This window comes from Hemitrygon akajei, chromosome 21 (assembly GCF_048418815.1).
Source record: "Hemitrygon akajei chromosome 21, sHemAka1.3, whole genome shotgun sequence".
Lineage (NCBI taxonomy): Eukaryota > Metazoa > Chordata > Chondrichthyes > Myliobatiformes > Dasyatidae > Hemitrygon > Hemitrygon akajei.
The window spans coordinates 274882-289241 of NC_133144.1; the positions used below are offsets into that span (position 1 = coordinate 274882).

At 46.4% G+C, this 14360-nt stretch overlaps 1 protein-coding gene across 1 annotated transcript in view; it reads left to right on the plus strand.

Moving 5' to 3' along the window:
• The window catches only part of LOC140714508 (neogenin-like), a 209133-nt gene extending 195910 nt beyond the window's left edge, over nt 1-13223 (plus strand). Inside the window, exons 24-29 of the mRNA XM_073025803.1 lie at nt 735-970; nt 2747-2839; nt 4730-4876; nt 5998-6255; nt 6453-6589; nt 11618-13223. Coding sequence (XP_072881904.1) covers nt 735-970; nt 2747-2839; nt 4730-4876; nt 5998-6255; nt 6453-6589; nt 11618-11704 — 958 coding nt within the window. The 3' untranslated portion in view covers nt 11705-13223. The remainder of the gene's footprint in view (nt 1-734; nt 971-2746; nt 2840-4729; nt 4877-5997; nt 6256-6452; nt 6590-11617) is intronic.
• Nucleotides 13224-14360: the final 1137 nt, after the last annotated feature.

The following is a 14360-nucleotide window of genomic DNA, read 5'->3' on the forward strand; positions in this document are numbered from 1 at the left end:
ACCTGGGAATGTGTGATGGGATGGTGTGGAGGGAGCTTCACTTTGAATATGACCCTGAGAATGTGTATCAGGAGGGTATGGAGAGAGCATCACTCTGTGTCAGACCCTGGGAGTGTGTGATGGGATGGTGTAGAGGGAGATTCACTGTGTCTGACCCTGGGAGTGTGTGATGGGACGGTGTAGAGGGAGATTCACTGTGTCAGACCCTGGGAGTGTGTGATGGGACGGTGTAGAGGGAGATTCACTGTGTCAGACCCTGGGAGTGTGTGATGGGACGGTGTAGAGGGAGATTCACTGTGTCAGACCCTGGGAGTGTGTGATGGGATGGTGTAGAGGGAGATTCACTGTGTCAGACCCTGGGAGTGTGTGATGGGATGGTGTGGAGGGAGATTCACTCCGTAACTGACCACAGGAGCGTGTGTTGGGATGATATGGATGGAGCTTCACTCCGTGTGTGTTGAGACTGTGGAGAAAGCTTTCACTCTGTGTCTGACACTGAGCTTGTACGACAGGACACATGGGGCATCATCTGTTAAAGGAGAAAGAGAGTTTAATGTTTCATGCTGAGACATTTTGTCGGATCTGGGAAAGGGAGGAAATGTTAATTTCTATGATTGAGAATGTCAGGGATGGGGGTTAATGGGTAGTCCAAAGAAAGTATCCCATCAACCACATTTGTTCTGTCAGAGGAAATAAAACATTAAAAATCCTCATCCGCTGGTGTTTCTCTCTAGGAAGCGGGCTGCTTCTAAATCAGCTAACGGGTCTCACAAGTACAAAGGCAACTCAAAGGACGTGAAGCCTCCTGACCTTTGGATTCACCATGAGCGCCTGGAACTGAAGCCAAATGACAAATCACCAGATCCTAACCCTGTCATGACAGACACTCCTATTCCTCGCAATTCCCAGGATATCACTCCCGTTGACAGCTCCGTGGACAAGGACCATCAGCGCAGGAATTCCTACCTGGGTGAGTAAGCCATTTGTTTGTTGTGATCAGGGGTCCAAGCTGCTACTGCACAGGATGTGGAGCCACCTGTTCAGAATTGGGGTCAGCTTCCAGGACACTGCGACTGAGTTTCCAGCTAAAGGGAAAAGACATTGAATAAAGGTTGTGAGGCTGGGCACTGTTGCACTGTTAAGCTCTGGCTGCTAGAAACTGGGAAATCTTAAGCTCTGCTGAAACAGGAACAGAAGGATCTGATGATGCCGAGTAGGTGCCGGTGACACCCATTGGGAGCTGGTGACGCCCATTGGGAGCCGGTGACGCCCATTGGGAGCCGGTGACGCCCATTGGGAGCCGGTGACCCCGGTGGGAGCCGGTGACACCCATTGGGAGCTGGTGACGCCCATTGGGAGCCGGTGACGCCCATTGGGAGCCGGTGACCCCGGTGGGAGCCGGTGACACCCATTGGGAGCTGGTGACGCCCATTGGGAGCCGGTGACGCCCATTGGGAGCCGGTGACGCCCATTGGGAGCCGGTGACGCCCATTGGGAGCCGGTGACCCCGGTGGGAGCCGGTGACACCCATTGGGAGCTGGTGACCCCGGTGGGAACTGGTGACGCCCGGTGGCAACTGGTGACCCCGGTGGCAACTGGTGACGCCCGGTGGCAACTGGTGACCCCGGTGGGAACTGGTGACCCCGGTGGGAGCTGGTGACGCCCGGTGGGAACTGGTGACCCCGGTGGGAACTGGTGACGCCCGTTGGGAACTGGTGACCCCGGTGGGAACTGGTGACGCCCGGTGGGAACTGGTGACGCCCGGTGGGAGCTGGTGACCCCGGTGGGAACTGGTGACCCCGGTGGGAGCTGGTGACGCCCGGTGGGAACTGGTGACGCCCGGTGGGAACTGGTGACCCCGTTGGGAACTGGTGACCCCGGTGGGAACTGGTGACGTCCGTTGGGAGCTGGTGACCCCGGTGGGAACTGGTGACGCCCGTTGGGAACTGGTGACGCCCGGTGGGAACTGGTGATCCCGGTGGGAGCTGGTGACCCCGGTGGGAACTGGTGACGCCCGTTGGGAACTGGTGACCCCGGTGGGAACTGGTGACCCCGGTAGGAACTGGTGATCCCGGCTGCTGAGAGGAGTAAGGAAGAATTAGAAATTCTTTGTAAAGATGAGCAAAGCCCCAAAAGACTTTTGTACTTTCCAGATGCATCTCAGCATAGAGTGAACTGATTCACAACTTCCACAGTATTCCAGCTTAAGCTGCGAAACAGCTTTCAGTGAGGGGGAGGTGGGTGGAAGTGTATCTGACTCTGTGGGGATGGGCTGTACAGGAAACAGGTATAGTAGCTCCTTCATCCAGGAGGGCAAAAGTTCACCTGAGTTCCCACTCTTTCCATCAATTCTCTCAACAAACCGTTAATAAGAGAAGTACACAGTGAATGTCACAGGTGGCATTGGGAGATGACTATTACAGATGAGCTTTCTGAATAGCTACGAGGGGGAGTTGGGTCTTTTGCAGTTGGGTGCAGGAGCTCAAATGTTGCATGCTGACCTTCACTTTCTGCGAGGATTCAGGCCACAAGGGAACTAGAGCTTGACCTATGTCCAGGATAGATTAGAGAGATTCCCCAGATCTGACCTGTGATTTGCCCATTCTAATCCTACCCTGGGAGATGGGGTTGATTCTGGGCACAGTGCCCTGTGGGAAGTGAGTGACGGTGTTCTGGGTGCTTGCATTCTGAGGTTGCCATCCATGTGACTGTAGTGTGGAGAATTATGGGATGTTTCTGTTCACAGGGCGTGAACTGGAGGATGGCGTGTCATCTTTGAGTGGTCGACGTGGTCTACGGCCAAAGATTATGATGCCATTTGATGCTCACCCTCCGCAGCGTATGTCTGATGCTGTTTCTCACTCACCCAGGGGTTGTTAGCATGGGATAGCTGTGTCGAGAGGGCAGGCAGTAATAATGTGAGAATGTTTGTGCACGCTGCGTGATGTGGATAAAGGCAACTCTCTCTCTGATCCATAGTGTCAGCATGTGGCATAGTTGGGACTGCCCTCATTCAGGGAACAAGTCAGCACATTGAGTCAGAGTTATGATCGTGTCTCAGAGCTTCAGCTGAGAACAGAATCTGACATGACAGGAACTTTGATCCTGGATGCTATCTGCTGCAGTTTTGTTGACCTCTTGAGTGAGGTACTGACAGGGCAGAGTGTGTCTGTGGATTTGAACCCGAGCGAAGGGGAACATCTGCAGGGGTGGGTATTCAGCTCATCCAGCCCTGCACACCATTCAGTAAGATTGGTACTGATCTCTGCCCTTGACCTCAGCTGCATGTTCTTGAATCCAAGTTCCCTGTAGACCTAAGATCTTGGTCTTGAATATGTTCATTGTATCCCCCTCTACCACTGTGAGGAGAAACTCACATATTTCAGATCCTCAGGGAAAGAAATTCCTCCATATTTTCATTTGAAATTGGTGTCTTCTAATTCTGAAACAACATCCCTAATCCAGATTCCACTGCAGAGGAAGCACCCTCTGAGCATTCACCTTGTCAGAGTCTCCCCTAGTTCTACAACATCTCTTTGTACTTTCAAAACTGAGAAATATCGGCCAAACTGATCAAATGAAAACGTAACAGAGATCATTGATACCAAAATGTCAGACACTGACAGATTCACTTAAGACATTTTCAACAGTTTTGGAGAATCTGCGGCTTTAATTTAAAAGCCAAACTTAATTGTCATTAAAATTATTAGGGGGACAAATGAGTATTTAGAACAATCTCACCAAATGAAGTGTAATATCTGTAATTACTAGATGATACACCTCATTTGCTGAGGTTATCTTGCTGCTAATTGCAAAGTTTGCTTTGGTAAAATATGTGGGTCTTGATGACGTAACAAGCAGCCACGGGTTGGAATCCACTTGTTGGCAACCCGTAAGCTGCAGCCTTTATCTCAGCCATGTGTGTACACTTTGCGTGTATGTCAGCACTTGAGTGAAATGTGCACCGTGTGTGTGTCTGTGTGAGTGCATGTGTGTGCCTTGAATTCGATCTGGCTCCAAAAAAAACAAGCTGTAGCTGAAACAAACTCAGTTTCAGCTGGGCTGAGCAAGGCTGTTCTGTAGCTAATAGGCAGAACTCTATTGGTTGTTTCTTAGGACAGCAATGGAAATCGGCCTTAATCTACTGCAAGGTGCTTTTGGAACATTTATAGTGTGGGGAAGATGATGTTCCCTCTGTGCCCTATGTCAGGATCCACCCGTTCTGCGGCTTCCAGGATATTATAGTGATGTTCCAGTGCAATGAGTAGGCTAGGAAGATCTACTGTACAATACTTTGGTGACCCAAAATACCCCAGAAGGTTGTTTGGCCAACGGGGACTTTGAACTAAAGGTATTCTAAGAAATAGGGCAGCAACTTGCTTTGCAAGATCCACAAAGCAATGAAATGAACACTGACCATCTGCTTTGGTTAAGGAATCAGCTTTAGCTGGGCAGGCATCCCCAGAAGTCACCTACAATTCTCTGAACGAGTTCCATATGATCTTTTATTGAGCATCAGAGAGAGCAGACAGGACCTCTGTGTAACATGCAGTCCAGGATGGAGTGGTTGGATGCAGGACTCCAGGTACTGATTAGGGAGGGTTGGAATTGTAAACTTGGTCTGGATTCTGAATGTGACTGTGTGTCTGTGTATAGTGGGGTGGGTTTCTCTGCATCATTGTAGTCCTTTCTGTGTATGAAGTGCTCTCTGTGTTGTGTTCATTCACAGCTGTGATTAGTGCCCATCCCATCCATTCACTCGACAACCCTCATCACCATCACCACTGTGAAGGGCTGTCATCCCCAACCCGCAGTTACCTCCGTCAGACCAGCAACCGGCCGCTTGGCTCCTCGTTAGACAGGGCCAACTCCACAGGTGAGACCTCCACCCTGCCTCGTCGCAGGGTTGTAGATTAGCTGCTACCTCTACCTCTAGCTCTTTGTTCTCTTGATGTGAGGGCACTGGTTTTGTCAGCCATTACACCAGCTTCATTCCTCAGGTTAGGGATTCCTGATTAACATTTCTGCTCTCAGACATCAGAATACTTTGAAACTTCTCAAACCCTGCTGCGCTTGAGAAGTTTTTGAGGAGAGGAGGGATAGCGATGCTGGTATATTCTGCCTGTTCGCTAATGGTGTTCAGTTATTCAATGGACAGCGAGTTCAGGCACAGGAGACAATTCAGAAAGGGAGAGGACAGGGGACAGGAATGTTTCTGGGAAAGGAAATGATAACAAGGATGACCATTAGCACAGATTGTTCAAACATTAAAAGTTGAAAAGTTGAGTCATTAGTACTACACATTATTGGCAGCTTTATGCCTGGGGCTTGAATGGGACCCACACTGTGGCTGGGAGAAGGTGGGGACAGGGATGAAGGAACAGCTGGAGCCACAAATAGACCAAAGATCAGGGAGCGACCAGCCATGAGGGAAGTGGTTTGAGGATTGAGGATGCTGTCAAAAGGTGGTGAGTTGGTATTTGGGGAAGTTTGGGGGAGGGGAGAATTTTTGGGTTCGGACCTTAACGTCACCAGTGACGTAGAATGAGGGCAGCTGCAGTATGGCATTGGCCATGAGGGATGTTGCTTTGAGAAGAAGCAGTTCTGGTTGTTCTCAGACCAGTGTAGTCCAGGTTCTCCCACTGTGCTCCAAAAGCAGGTGTATTTGGGGAATGATGTGGGACCTTCCTTGTGGCACAAGGGTGGGTTATGGCTGCGGTGCCCAGTGGGATTTGCGAGAGACCATGGAGTGATCATTTCTATACTCCTCTCTGGATCTTCACTGACAGCAGGAATGAGAGCCACATGATTGAAGTTTCATCCCATTTTCTAATGAGTGTTGTTCCTTGTTGCTGAATAACCTGAGCCAAAGGAAAACTGATGGCCCACTCATCGGAAAGTTCAGACGAAGGAAGCTCACCTCTACAATTAAACATGGAATAATAGAAGGGTCAGGTGAAACCTGGAGAGTTAACACTTTGACACTTTGCTTTTCAGAATCTGTTCGAAATACACCCAACAGTGACATGTCACCAGCACTAAGCTCGCAGACCCACACTGCAGAGACCCTGGAGGCAGATGTTCCCCCTGTATCGTATCTGCCAGGGTCGCAGGAGGAGGAATCTAACCGCAGTGTCCCAACAGCTCATGTGCGTCCATCCCACCCACTGAAAAGTTTTGCAGTAATCGCCATTCCTCCTACCAGCACCAACTATGACGCAGCTTCATCCAGTACACCCTTACTGGCCCAGACAGGTGAGCAAGCACGGTCACTGAGCACTGATGAAGGGGCTGAGAACAAGCTTTTTTTTCCTCAAGTGTCTGTCCCTCTGTGTGTGTGTCTCCCTCACCCTCTCCCTCTCCCGCCTGCCCGCATCTCTTGCTGTGTGCAAAGTTGGAAGGTGTTAAGGTACTGCTGCAGAAAGCTCTGACAGGCGATGTTTCATTTGCAGGAACAAACCCACAAGTGCACTCAGTGAAGACAGCATCAATAGGAACACTGGGGAGAAGCAGGTCCCCAATGGCCGTCACTGTGCCCAGTGCACCGGACGTCGCAGAATCCACTAAAATGCTGGAGGACTCTGACGCTGTAGGTTTGATGCAGGGTTCCCATATCCACTACTGGACCCTCTGTGTTTATCCTTCATTGTATTCTACACCCTCTCATTGGGTACTGTGTCTCCCTCTACTTTTCCCTGTCCTTAACCATCTGTATTTGGATCCCTCCTCCCCACTCTGAATCTCAACAGTGTCTGTCATGTACACTCGTACAGTTCCAACACTCTCCATTCTCTACACCAGTACAATTCCACTTTCTACTTTGGTTTCCATGTTCCCATGTCCATGATTAAATTTATCCAGTGGTCAGCCGTTTCTCCTCAGATCCCCTACAAACATAGAATAGTAGAGCCCAGGAACAGGCCGTTCGGCTCTCTATGTTGTGCTCAAAGCTAAAAGCAAATCAAAAGCACTCCCAATACTAATCCCTCCTACCTACACATGTCAATATCCTTCTATCTTCTTTACATCCATGTGCCCATCCAAGTATCTCTCAAAAGCCTGTAATGTATTTGCCTCCTCCATCATACCAGGCAGTGCATTCCAGGCATCCACCTCTCTCTGATTAAAAACACCACCCCCCCTTCTCACCTTCAGTGTGTGCCCTCTGGTATTAAACATTTCAACCCTGGGAAACAGATACTCTGTCCACTCTATCTATGCCTCTCAAAATCTTGTAAACCTCTGTCAGATCTCCCCTCAGACTAAGGCACTCCAGAGAAATCAACCCAAGTTTACCCAGCCTCTCGTGATAGTACATGCCCTCGAAACCAGGCAGCATCCTGACAAACCTCATTTGCACCCTCTCCAAAGCCTCAAAATCCTTCCTACAGTGGAATGACCAGAACTGTATGCAATACTCCTGATGTGGCCTAACCAGAGTTTTATAAAGTTGCAACATAACCTCGTCTTTTGAAATCAGTACCTTGACTAATAAAAGCAAGCATTCCATAAGCCGTCTTAACCACCTTATATAACATAGAACAATACAGCACAGTACAGGCCCTTCGGCCCACAATGCTGTGCCGACCCTTAAACCCTGCCTCCCATATAACCTTCCACCTTAAATTCCTCCATATACCTGTCTAGTAGTCTCTTAAACTTCACTAGTGTATCTGCCTCCACCACTGACTCAGGCAGTGCATTCCACGCACCAACCACTCTCCAAGTAAATAAACCTTCCTCTAATATCCCCCTTGAACTTTCCACCCCTTACCTTAAAGCCATGTCCTCTTGTACTGAGCAGTGGTGCCCTGGGGAAGAGGCGCTGGCTGTCCACTCTATCTATTCCTCTTAATATCTTGTATACCTCTCTCATGTCTCCTCTCATCCTCCTTCTCTCCAGAGAGTAAAGCCCTAGCTCCCTTAATCTCTGATCATAATTCATACAATCTAAACCAGGTAGCACCCTGAAAAATCTCCTCTGTACCCATTCCAATGCTTCCACATCCTTCCTATAGTGAGGTGACCAGAACTGGACACAGTACTCCAAGTGTGGCCTAACCAGAGTTTTATAGAGCTGCATCATTACATCGCGTCTCTTAAACTCTTATCCCTCGACTTATGAAAGCTAACACCCCATAAGCTTTCTATCTACCTGTGAGGCAACTTCTAGGGATCGGTGGACATGTATCCCCAGATCCCTCTGCTCCTCCACACTTGCAAGTATCCTGCCATTTACTTTGTACTCTGCCTTGGAGTTTGTCCTTCCAAAGTGTACCACCTCACACTTCTCTGGGTTGAACTCCATCTGCCACTTCTCAGTCCACTTCTGCAACCTATCAATGTCGCTCTGCAATCTTACGACAATCCTCTACACTTTCCACACCACCACCAACCTTTGTGTCATCTGCAAACTTGCCAACCCACCCTTCCACCCCTACATCCAGGTCGTTAATAAAAATCACGAAAAGTAGAGGCCCCAGAACTGATCCTGTGTAGCCAGTGTCAAGGAGCTGTGAACTTGGATCCAAGATCTCTCTGCTCAGTAACACTGTTGAGGACCTTGCCCTTAACAGTGTACTGTCTCCGTGCACTTGCCCTACCAAGGTGCAACACCTCATTTATCTGGGTTAAACTCCATCTGCCATTTCTCAGTCCATAAGTGATCTATATCATGCTGTATTCTTTGTCAGTCTTCTACACTATCCACAACTACATCAATCTTGGTATCATCTGCAAATTTACTAACCCACCCATCTACATTGTCCTCCAGGTCATTTATACACATTACAAATAGCAGAGGTCCTGGCACAGATCCCTGTGGAACTCCACTAATTACAGACCTTCAGCTCAGACAGGTCCCTTCAACCACCACCCTCTGTCTTCTATGTGCCAGTTCTGAATCCAAACAGCCATTAGCTGTTGACCCCATGCATCTTAATAGTCTGGATTAGCCTCCCATGAGGGACTTTTGTTAAACACCTTACTGTCTATGGACCACATCCACTGCCCCACCCTCATCAATCTCTCTCATCACCTTGTCAAAAAAAAATTATTGGTAAGACAACCTGTCCTGCACAGACATGCTGGCTTTCCCTAATTAGGCTATGGGTTTTCAAGTGTTCATATGTCCTATACTTAAGAATTTTCTCCAGCAATTTCTTTTCAACTTGCATGAGACTCACTGGTTTATATTCCCAAGATTTTCCCTTGTTCTCTTACATAGAGGTACAACATCAGCCACTCGCCAGTCCTCTGGGACCTTGCCTGTGGCTAGAGAGGACATGAATGTACTGGTCAAGGGCTCAGCAATCTCATCTCTTGCCTTCTCCAATAACCTGGGTAAATTCCATCAGGCTCTGGGGATTTATCCACCTTAATACTCATTTGGAGGCCCAACACTTTCTCCTCTTTGACCTCTAAACACCCTAACATATTTATATACACAGCACTGATCTCCTGGTCCTCCATATCTTTTTCCTTGGTAAATACTGAAGCAAAGTACTCAATAAGTACCTCGCTGTCATTTTCTGCATCCAAGCAAATATTGCCCCTTTTATCTTTGAGTGATCCCAACCTCTCCCTAGTTATTCTCTTGCTCTTGATGTATCATAGAATGCCTTGGGAATCCTAAATGCCAAGGACTTTTCCTGGCACCTCCCGCTTTCCTAATTCCATTCTTTAGTTCTTTTCTGGCTTCTTTATACACATGTGCTTTGTTTGATCCCTACTTCCAAAGCTTTACATAATTTTCCTTCTTTTCTTGACTTTCTCCTTAGACCTCCCTGTCCACATGTCCATAATTAAATTTATACACTAATGGTCAACCCTTTCTCCTCAGATCCGCTTATTCCCATGTCCACGGTTAAACTTTTTCCCCTGTGATCAACCCCTCATCCTGAGAATGTGCTCTCGTTTTCTTGACTCTCTAAACATTGGTACCATTTGTCCTCCTGAGGCTAATGTACCATTCAACAATGGCTAATCTTTCTCTAGAGGAAACAGTCTCTCACACCAGCTCTGAGTCACCTTCACTCATACCACTATATAGGCCAGTCATGTAATCTCCATCCACCCCACCCCCGCCCAGGTTCAGTAGACCTGGGGATGCTATTCCTTCCGACTTGACCATTGGCATATGCTGTTGGGACCTCCAACCAACATGCAGCTGCTGAGTTAAACCTTAACTTCTGTTGAGCCCTTTTACAGAATCCCGACAAGGTGTAAGAGTGAGGAGATCAGACAATCCTAAGACCATAAGACATAGGAGCAGAATTAATCCATTCAGCCCATTGAGTGTGCTCCACCATTCATTCCATCATGGCTGATTTCTGAGGGTTGAGAGAAGTTTCGTGAGAATGATCCCAAGGATGTAAAAATGGTTAACATATGAGGAGCATTTCGGGCTGAGACCCTTCGTCAGGACTAACTGAAAGAAAAGATAGTAAGAGATTTGAAAGTGGGAGGGGGAGGGGGAAATTTGTTGTCTGTACTTCTTCCTATAGATGCTGCCTGGCCTGCTGTGTTCCACCAGCATTTTGTGAGTGATGAGGAAAATATTCCTTAGTCAAAGTGTGGCGAATCTGTGGCCCCAGACAACCTGACAGGCCAAGTCATTGGGTATATTTAAGGCAGAGGTTAATACATTCTTGATCAAAGATTACAAGAAGGCAGGAGAATAGGGTTGAGAGGGATAATAAATCAGCCATGATGGAATGGTGGATCAGCCCTGATGGGCCAAATGGCTTAATTTTGCTTCTATGTCTTATGGTCTATATTGCCTCCCTTTAGCATACTTCTTCATCTTTGGGATCCATCTTTCCTGTGCCTTCCGAATTGCTGTCAGAAACTCTGGCCATTGCTGTTCTGCTGTCATCCCTACTAGAGAGCACTTCCAATCAACATTTTCCAGCTCTTCTCTCATGCCTCTGTAATTCTCTTTACTCCACTATAATCTGACTTTAGCCTCTCCCTCTCAAACTGCAAGGTGAATCTATCATATTATGATCATGGCTTCCTAAGGGTTCCTTTTCCTTAAGCTCCCTGATGTAATCTGGTTCATTATGCAACACCCAATCCAGAATAGTTGATTCTGTCGTGTGCTCAATCACAAGCTGCTCTAAAAGGCCGTCTCATAGGCAGTTTACCAATTCCACTTCTTGGGATCCAGTACCAGCCTGATTTTCCCAATCTTCCTGCATACCGGAATTCCCCATGCTCTTTTTACCCTTGCAGTTTCTCAATACTACTCACAAGGATTCTACATCTTCCAATCTTATGTCACCTCTTTCTAAGGATTTGATTCAATTTTTTTTTACTAAAGAGCCACCCTGCTGCCAATGTGCCTGTCCTTTCTATACAATGTGCATGCTTGGACGTTAAGCTCACAATTAAGATCTTTTCTCAGCCAAAGCTCAGTGATGCCCATAATATCATACTTGCCAATCTCTTAACTGTGCTACAAGATCATTCCGAAATTGCCACCACTTGCAGAAATGAGGGTTCACCAAGTAAGAAATCCTCACACCAATGGGAGGTCAGCCAAGAGCCCTCAAGTAAAGGTTTGTTGTGTGCTAAATTTTATTTTGGCAAGCCAATAACCTTTGGTATCTTTTAGCAGAATTATGGCTCAGATGAACTAACTGAAGAGATGGCACACCTCACAGGGTTGATGAAGGATCTCAATGTTATCACCACAGCATAGATCAAAGTATCAACAATTACTCAAACTGAAACCAGAGCAGGTCTGCACAAGTACAGAAGACACCCAGAGGGTCGACTACAACATAATGTGATGTGTTCAGTCTCGTGGAACATGCCTTTGTCACAATTTCAGTCCAGTTGATGCAGCCTTGTGGATATTATGTTAATGCAGTCAAGGCGTCGGAATCTGATGACCCTCAGCTCTGACAGACTGCTGCTGGTTTGGAAATGTACTGGAGATACCGATATAGTGTTCGACATTCAATATCGTCTATTTACTGCGTGTTTACGTTTTTGGTGTTATAAAGAGAATGTTGAATTGTTACTTTGGTATCCAGATGTGACATTTGACTGCCTCACCATCCAATGATGAGAGGCATTGATTAATAACATGGCCATTTCTTGCTTCCTCCGCATCACACAGTGCCAAGGCATCCAGACTCTGCAACCTTCTGACAAAACTGCCAAGTTGTCCGCACTCATCACTGTGATCTTTTAGCAACTCCTGCTGGACTTGGCAAGTTAGCTGATTAAAGCACAATTAGTAAAATGGAACCAGCAAGATCTATCCACAAAGAACTCACAAAGAGGCTTGGCAAGACTCAAAGCACATTAGTTTAAATAAATGTGTGCAGCGATTGACATTTTATATGAAGACTGTCTTTATGTATTCTACTGGAAAATCATTTAGCCATAAGGAAAAAAAATAATTCAACCCTACCAATGGGTTCTGGTTGCACGATCTTTATTAAACCCTATCGATGAGTTTTGATTATATAGCCAGCATTTAACACGATCATTATACCCTCAGTAATTTTCCAGCCCTCAGTAACTGTGTTGAGTGGGTAGGCTCCAGTTACTAAAGCTGTACTGAATTCAGTAAATAGGTGAATTTACTGTACCCCAAGGAGACCTAGCTGAATTGGTCCCAATAATATGGCTCCCAAATCAATCCCATCAATTGGGTTCTGATCAGATTACATATCAAATCATGTACTGAATTCAATTACAGGCAGTTCCTATCATCTCATTTAGCCTGACCCACCCTCCCCATCACATTGTTGTAATTGCTCCTACAGTCATGGTTTTACTTTGTTTGTGAATATTGCTTCCTATGTACATCTCCATGAATGTTAATATAACTGTTTAAGGAAATTTATTGTAATGAATATAACTGAACGAAGCTATTGTGAAGATTTAGAAAACATCCTCCTGTTGTAGGCAGTAAGATCTGTTTTGCACTTTTTCCATCTTTATTTACAAAGAATCCTTTCTTTCTGGCCTGTGTTCAAAATTTGGAATCCTCTGTTGTATCTGTAGTGTCCTCATTAGCTAACGCAGCTTTCTGTTTTCCAAGGTCGCGGAAGGTGCAGATTGTTTATTAATCACGATTGTAGAAATGATGCAGACTACTGTAGTTTTATGTACAAAGAACTTTGCTAGTAGCATTTTCGGTGGCTTTTTTAAACTTCATGTTCTAATGTAATATTGGAATTCCAATACATTTTGTATTCAACCAATAGGAGGAAGTGTGAATGGAGATATTTATTCACAGTCTACACTGCCAGTAACGGTGAAATCAACACAGAAGCCAGTGTATTGATGGATTACTGTACTAAGATTAACCTGGTTCCAAGCTTGAGGGGTGACCAGGTTCAATGGTTTCTGCTCATTAAGTCACTCTCGGAGAAAAGGTAATCCTAACCTCTAGGCAGTGCTTGCTTGCAAGAAAGTGCACCGCCAGGAATGCGGATTTGGTCTACAGAAGGGGAAGATTTGCCAGCACTTTAAGTGCGATTGTGGAATTAAGAGGTGAGTCACTTCTTGTGGATCTGTGGAAATTTGCCCAATTAGAGACAGGTCAGTGGTGCACAGAAAAACTCTTTGCAAGCTTTGTGCTGGAGGCTCGTGTCAAGAAGTCAATTAAGATGTCTTTAACTCTATTCATTGACCACTTAAAGTCAGCAGAAAGAAAAATGTCAATCCTGGACTTAAACCTTTGAATCACAAATTACCGCATAGAGCTATTCAGCATGGAAACAGGCCCTTTTGGCCACACTGGTCTATGCCAACCTAGTAGTCTAGCTAGAGATGTCAACGAAAACTAAATGGTGGTTATGGAAGTACAGGCAGCATCTCTACAGGGAAAAGGGTCAGTGAAGTTTTCTCTGTAATGACCTTGGTGTAGAAGACTCACGTTGTAAGTTCATAACAACACAGACGGACAAGCATGGTGTGTAAATGTGGGATCAAGATGCTGCTTTTGTCAGCTTGATGGTGGAGGGAGTGAATGCTTAAGAGTGACAAACAGGTAACTTTATCATGGACTAGTGTGAGCTTGCTAGAATTTCTTGCAGCTCCCCTCATCTAGGCAAGTTTCTGTCACATTCTGATTTTTCCCCCTGTAGGTGGACAAAAGGCTTTGGGGAGGCAAGTCACTTGTGACAGGATATCCAGCCCCCAACCATTTGAGCTTCTGATCAATGTCCCACGAACATTAATGATGAGTGAAAATGATGTGATAAATTCAAAGAACAGGTGATTAGACTCTCAATTTGTGTGGGGTACATACTACTTTTCACTAACTAGCCTGGAATAGTATTTAGATCACTTGCTTTCTGGGGAGTTGTAATTGGAATTGAAATTCCTGTGGTCAT